Source organism: Tupaia chinensis, unplaced genomic scaffold (assembly GCF_000334495.1).
Source record: "Tupaia chinensis unplaced genomic scaffold, TupChi_1.0 Scaffold000037_17, whole genome shotgun sequence".
NCBI lineage: Eukaryota > Metazoa > Chordata > Mammalia > Scandentia > Tupaiidae > Tupaia > Tupaia belangeri.
The window spans coordinates 1,551,368-1,559,142 of NW_006159475.1; the positions used below are offsets into that span (position 1 = coordinate 1,551,368).

Genomic DNA, 7,775 nt, shown 5'->3' on the forward strand with positions numbered 1-7,775 from the left:
TATATATATAATGTAATAGATTATAATATATACTGTAATAGATTATATATTACATCATATATGATATATAATATATATGCTGTAATATAATATGTAATATATATTGTAATATATAATATATAATGTAATATATAATACATTAAATATATAGATAGATCAGAAAGAAGCAGACTCAACGAAAAGCAGTAAATTGCCTTACTAAGAAATATTGAAACTGTTTGTAAAACATATTTTAGATACCAAAATTCATTTTTTCATACCTGCAACTTGTTACAAATCAGTCATTATAATTACATATAAATTTGTATTAGCTGTTAATAAAGTTCCTCTGAGCTTTTATTGCGTCATATCGTTATGAAAGACTTCCCAAAGTTTTTAATCTTCCCCTTTTCTTCCCCTCTTGATCTCTTTCCGTGGTCTCTGCTTGTTCTTGGATAGAGAGCACTGAACCTGATCCTGAGCCTTTGTTTTCACATTTCATAGATATTAGTGAGAACACCGTCCACCAAGCACCTGCATTAATGTCCAGGTTAATAAGTCTTTTAAATAAATCAGAAAAAAAAAAGTGAAACCAAAGATAAAAGTGGAACTAGCTTGAGAAAAAAATACCATCCTGAAATACAAGTCCATCTTTGAGGAACATGTTGATCAAGCCTGTATTGTATATACAACTCCTTCTGTATTGTGGCATTCCTTAAGGATTCAGTATGGAGAGTGGGTTAAGATACAGTGACACTTAAGACTAATATTTTAAATTAATAAAGGTTATATTTGTCCCGATTTTTCTAAAGGAAAATCATCAAGCAGGAGGCTGGATGAATAAAATGTTCAATTAGGAAATCGTCATGCATTAAATATATGTATTTCTGTATGGGATATTTTCATAAGCTTTTAAACTGGTTCATAAGCCTGAAAGATGGTCGAATTCAATGCAGTAACAGCTGAAGTCAGTCCTTTCCTACATCAGAAACGCTGCACAGGGACGTTTGCTTTTTTTTTTTTTTTCCCCTTCTCCCTTTCCTTCGCTGGTTCACCGCAGGTCACATGATAGCTATCACGTGACTCGGTCAAAGGATCTTTTCCTCTTACAGCTTTGCAAAAAGAAAAAAAAACTGAAACCGTTCTCCAATTAAAGCTGTTAACGTGTACTACGCTGTTTCCTTGTTGGATTTTCTTGTTCTCTGCTGCTACTGTAAAAACAAAATGAGTGGTAAGATTTGCTGTTTTTGAACATTCTGCTTTTATTTTAAAACACAAAGCATTGTATTAACCTTAGGTTGTGCCGTGTGTTTTTTTAAAAAATAGATGCCAAATATAGTCGCTATAAAAATATTTTAAATTGTTGCCATGCAGTTATAGAAAAATTAGAATATGTGGAGTTAGGCTGATTTTTATATTCCACAAAGTATTCTATTCTGGGTCCTCGTTTTACTAGGTTTTTCTTTTTAAAATTAAAATCTGGAAATTGGCATCAGATTATCTGGAAGCCATTGTGAAAGCTTGCTTATAAAGAGAATGTGTAGCACGTCAGCAGCCCATTCAATTTTTAAGAATTTAAACTCTTGGACAAATGTGTAGTTTTTTTTTAAAAAAAAAAACTTAAATATTAATATATAAACAAAGAAAAACTAAAATATTTCATTTATACTAGATTAATAGCTCAATTAAGTCATTGATGGCTCTTTTTAAGGAATGGGAGAGGGAGCTTCTCAAATTTCTTAAGACAATTGGTTAGTGGAATTTTCTTCTCAGTGAATTTTAAGAATAGGAAATATGCGCATAAAAATAATAAGTAGCTCTATGATTTAGGGTAGCTTTTACTCAAATCATGTAGATTGTGAAGGAGCAGCTGGATAGAGCCAACGTTGTTCAGATACAGCAACTCCTATGCCAGATGTACATTTAATGGTACATCCTGTAACAGATTCAGTTTCTTCCTTGGGACAAAATCTCCCTCACTCCGTACAAATTTAAGTCAGCTTGTAGTTAATCTTTTAGTACTTTCTAAATTAAAAAGTACTGTTGGAACTCAGGAGGGAATCAAATGTTTTGCATCATTAAGTATGCAAGGCTTTAGAATTTTGCTACTGTAAACACAGGAATAGCAACAGAAATAGTGTTGTAAACGTCATAATTTCCAAACATCAGTATCTGTATTTGCAATGTTTGTACAATACAGTAGGAGTTTTACAAATTCAATGTTACTTCACGCCAGTGTTTCAAATACTAAATATGGTATGAATTGTCTTTTTACGAAATCTTAGCTATATAACAATTCTGCCTCCCAATAAATTATTTGCTAGAGTGCAATGATTACTTTTTAGGAAAGTAAGTTAATTAGCATTATTCTGGACTACAACTGGCAATGTCTTTACTGATGGGTTATTTTAGATTTGAATTTTTTATGTTTTGTTTTTATTATAACAGTTAAATGTGATAATTAAAGGTAAAGTAGAATCTGGGGCTGGTAGGTGACATGGTGGTTATGGTACCTAGACTCCCTCAAGGCTGACCACAGTTCAAGTCCTGGACCTGGCAGCTTGCTTTCTCACTTTCCTTCTCTCTCTCTGTCTCTCTCTCTCTCTCTGGTCAACTTCAATTAATAAATAAATAAATAAATAAATAAATAAATAAATAAAATAATGACAATTAGTAAAATTAAATAAGATAATTCTTTTAAAAAAGTAAAGTAGAATTTCATACTCATTAATTATAAACTACTTTAGTGGTTATTAGTCTCATGTGGTTTGAATTGCAACTACAGAATATATATTCATATCAAGGAAAATAGAGGGCAACCTAAAGCAGTTATGTATTTGTAAAATTTTAAATGTATTCATCAATAGCTTGTTACTTCAGTGACTAACTAAAAGCAAAAACACCTGTTCTAATGATTTGCCATAGGATTACATTTGATAGTGAAAAGACCCATAGGCCTCAATACATATAGTAAAAGCTTAATAAATGTTAATTTCCTTTATTAAAATTACATAAAAATTTTCAACAAATTATTTCTGGTTCTCAACTAACTTTCACATACTGTGAATAATATCTAAGCTATGTCATAAAGCTATTTAGTTTACTGTATAGTTTCATGTAAATTAGCAAATAGAAGTAAACCAGCATTAGTTTAAAACTGTTCTCATTTCCCTTGAACCCAAAAGTTGAGTTTTGAATGTAATTGTTTATTCCTAGATGTATAAAGCAGATCACAAGTTTTATTTAGCAAATTAATAGGTAATATTTTTTTAAACAGGAAAATTTTTTCTTCCTTTCTTGTTTTTCAAAGACATAAAGACAGTGAAGGCCTTAATTTTCCTTAGAGACATTCCAGTATAGTTCTTCAGCCTCAATTTGCATTAGTTGTCAATAATTCATGGTATTTTAATATGTACTAAGTAGGTAATAGGGATATATCCTTAGGAATGAAACTACCTGGTTTTGGATCTCAGTTCTACCACGTTGTCAGACTTAACTTTTCTGTGCTTCACCTTCTACATCTGGAAAATGGGGATGATGATATTTACATGATGGAATAATTTTAAGGAGAAAAAAATATATCTGCCATGTAGTAAATTAGTATTAGTTATGTATAAGATAATTGTCAGAACAATTTCGTGTATGTGGTGGGCTTGTTTTGTATGGGAAGCATATTTGTTGAAAAAGTTATTTTTATAGCCAGATGTAGTGCAGTGTAATTTACACACTGATTATACACACACGCACACACACTCCCCCCTCCTCCTCTCTGCTTTTTCTTAACCATGTCAGTCTTTTTCCTGCTCTCTTCACCTCCCACCTCTTTTGTCTTTTCTCTCCACTTGCCTCTCATTCTTCCATCCCTTTCATTTTCCCACCTTCCTTATTTTATTTTCCCCTTCTCCCTCTTCTTTCTGGCCCTTCTGTTCATTTTCCCCCATCTTCTCCCTTAGCCCTCCACTCCTCTTGCCTCTTTCCTCTCTCCTTTTGTCTTTCTCCTCTTCCTCCCTTCCCCCTTTAGCCCTCCTCTCTCTGTTCCCTCCCCTGGCCGCTGTTTCCCCTCCTGGGCCCACTTTTTCTTACATTCTCTTTTCTCTTTCCTTCCTTGCCTTTCTCATCTCCCTGCCCACCCCCACCGCCTTCACCACTTTGTTGTCTTCTCCTCATCCCTCCCCCTTCCCTAGAAAGAGAGGAGTGGCTGTAATCGGATTTGCCCTGACCTCCATGGAAGGATGTGTGACATTACCAGTGAACTTTGTTTTCTGCCCTGTAATTAAGCTTTTGCTCCTTCATTTTCTGTGTAACTGTCAAATATATCATGGGAGATTGAAATTCTGTGTGTTGAAGAGATCCCTCTAGCAATGTGTTTCCTTAGAAATAAGTAATTTTCTGGAGAAAGGTTTCATTTCAAGTTGTTAACTAGTGGATGAGAAGACACTATAAAGTTACAAGAAGAAAGGTTCTGAAGTGAGATGCGTTTTTTAAAAAATTCACACAAGTAAAATGCTTAGTTCCTAAAAAAAAATAAAATAAAATGTACCTTCCAAAAAAGGTTAAAAAAAAAAAAGGTAAATGAGATAATACTTATAACAGTTATTTGGAAAGCAAAACATTTATTAAAGGGAAAGGAAATATAGAATAAGAGAAGCTGTTTTTCTTTTTTAAAAAAATTTTCAATGTAGGGCCGTCAGGTGGCATGGTGGTTAAAAGGTGCTGGTTTCCCACATGGCTGACCAGGTTCAAGTCCCAGATCTGGTGGCTTGCTTTCTCACTTTCTCTCTCTTTCTCACCCTGTCTCTTTCTGGTTAAATTGAAATAAATAAATAAAGTTAAATAAAATCTTTTTTTTTTCTTGGAGAGGTTTTTGCTATAGGGCGCGTGCGCTCGCCAAACAGACAGAGAAAGACAGAGAGATGGAAAGCGAGAAGTCACCCACCCAGGGGGATGGCCACACTGCAATCCCTTCTCCTACATTCTCCTCTCTGGATCTTGGGCACACACGCACACACGCCCAGCGTGAGTTTAAGCCACCGGGTCTGGGACTCGAGCCACGGTTGACTACATGGGAGTCCAGCAACATAGCCATTACTAACTGCTGGTCCTATAAATTAAATTGTTCTTTAAAAATTTTTTTTTAATTTAATAATTTTTTTCTTTAAGTAAATATGTATGTGTGATATTTTTCTGACTTTGTTCTTCAAACCACACAGACATGACTTACACAAGTAAAATCCAAATTTTAACTGTTCTTCCTCTCACTGCTTTTCCCTTTTGACTTTTCTCTTGATTTCTGTCCTGTTACTTTTGAAAAGTAATTTTGCCTTTTGTGTTTTTCATTGATTTTATATTCAAAGTTTGATTTTCTTCTAGGTCAGTGTTTACAAACTTGCACAATTCTGGGATACTTGTAAGCAGAATGATTTAAGACACCATTTTAAGCATACTAAATAAAAATCTCTAAGAGAGCCTGTAAGTCTGTTTTTAAAAGCTTCCCAGGTAACTCTCACCGTCACTAGGCAAGTTTGAAAAATACAAGTTTAGTTAAACTTTACAAAGTAAACATTTATAATACGTGAATCATCTGAATTTCTTTTCAGAGTTATATGATCACTGTTGGCATTGTCTACTTCATTTAGAGAAATACTCAAAATGAAACTCATATTATTCACAGCTTTAGCTTGCTAAACAATCATGGATTAATATATCATTTATGTAACCCACTCAGGTCCTGCTCAGGTTCCAATGATGTCCCCAAATGGTTCTGTGCCTCCTATCTATGTGCCTCCTGGATATGCCCCACAGGTATGTTTTTATGTTATTTTCTTTCTTTTGTAATATGTCTGTGTAATAGTGACAATGCTATACTCTCTCTTACTTTTATTCTGATTAAACAATGTCATTTAAGTGTTGAAGCTTATCCCATATAGTAAACCTCTGTTAAACCTATTAAAGTATTTTGGTACATTTGGAGGGGAAAGAAAATTATATTGGCAGCATTTACCATTGGACCTTATCTTTGGGTATTGAATTATATTGACAAAAGAATTTATTCCAGAGTTGTATTGAATTATAAAAGAATTTATTGTAGAATTTTATCTCCCTGAATGTGTTACTAAGGTAAATAATATCTGCAGTTGTAAAGATTTCTACACTGACGTTTTTTAAATTAATCATTTTCTTTTTTTTTTTAAGATTGATTTATTTAATTTTTATTCATCATTATCATCATTTTTTTTTTTTTGAGAGGTTTTTTGCTATAGGGCGCGTGTGCTCGCCAGACAGAGATGTAGAGACAGAAAGTGAGAAATCACCCCCCAGGGGGGATGGTCACGCCGCAATCCCTTCTCCTCTCGGGTCGTCTCGGGATCCTGGGCACGCACGCACACGCACCCAGCGTGAGTTTTAAGCCACCGGGTCCGGGACGCGAACCACGGTCTACTACATGGGAGTCCAGCGACATAGCCATTACGCTAACTGCTGGTTCCCGAAATTAATCATTTTCTTAGAAGTAACCCAAGACTGTGTTTTCAACCTTTTTCATATGGTGATATTAATTATATGGCATATTGTAGTAAATAGACGAGAATTGAGAACTGTGAAGCTGAGGTATGTGGTGATCAGTTATCACTGCATACCTGTAACCCTTCCCAGCCTACTGGTTGGGAAACTCTGACTTGAAAGAGTAAAGTATAGCTAACTTTCAGACAAAGGCAAATAATTAAACTCTAAGGTAGGCAGGTGTTCAGTGTCTCCCACTACTGAGGTGTATAGTCTGCACCCACTGTCTCATATCCCTTTTTGGAAATACTTGATTTCTCTTCCTAGCACTGAATGTACAACTAAATTTTCCTTTAGGCCCCCCTCTTACTTCCTCCCTGATTATGCCAGAATATTGGAGGAATATTGTAGTGGATTCTCTGCCCACTCTCTGAAGCATAATGACAGCAGGAGAACATGCTGGTAGAGAGAATGGAAGTCAAATGAGATTTAGAGTCAGAAAAACTTGATATCCACACTTTATTTCAAATCTTTGCTCACTGCATGGCCCTTGGACAAATAAACTTCCTTGAGTTTCAGTGTGCCCACCTAGTAAAATGAGACAATGACACATGAGATAAGATACTAGAAAGTACATTGTAAACTCTTCAAAAGAATAGCTTCTGCTCACTGTATTTAAAAAAATAATAATAAAGATTCCGTAATTTATTACAGCCTGCATTCTGTCTATATTATCTTACTAAAATTGTTCCTTATTATGTTACAAATCTGAAGACCTTTTATCCAGCCCGATCATTTTTGAAATCTAAAAATTCAGCACCATTGTTGTGCTTTACCGCAGATTTCCTTGATATGATGCAGTTTTGATTTGTTTTTCCTACTTCTCTGTTGCTTCATCTCAGACTTTCCTTGCTTACATTAAGATTATTGTCCAGGCACAGGTCACTTGCTAATCATTTAAAACTTGACATGTAAGCAAACCTAATGTTAGCAACTTAGAGTTGAACTAGAATTAAAGACACAGGGGCCAGCAGTTAGCGTAATGGCTATGTCGCTGGACTCCCATGTAGTCGACTGCAGTTCGCGTCCCGGACCCTGTGGCTTAAAACTCATGCCAGGCGCATGTGCGTGCGTGCCCAATATCCCAAGAGGAGAATGGAGGAGAAGGGATTGCAGCGTGGCCATCCCCCCCCCAGGGGGTGATTTCTCACTTTCTGTCTCTCTGTCTCTCTCTGTCTGTCTGGTGAGCGCATGGGGCCCTATAGCAAAAACCTCTCAAAAAAAAAAAAAAAAAAAGA

At 35.2% G+C, this 7,775-nt stretch overlaps 1 protein-coding gene across 6 annotated transcripts in view; it reads left to right on the plus strand.

The window, feature by feature from the left end:
* Window positions 1-7,775, plus strand: part of FNDC3A (fibronectin type III domain containing 3A) — a 212,450-nt gene that overhangs the window by 126,437 nt on the left and 78,238 nt on the right. For 5 of the 6 annotated variants that reach the window (XM_027771819.1, XM_027771818.1, XM_027771816.1 and 2 more), the window contains one exon: window positions 5,705-5,781. In XM_027771819.1, the coding sequence (XP_027627620.1) occupies window positions 5,705-5,781 (77 nt within the window). Of the gene's footprint in view, window positions 1-1,109; window positions 1,211-5,704; window positions 5,782-7,775 lie in introns of those variants that run through there. The other variant, XM_027771822.1, reaches the window with a different exon arrangement.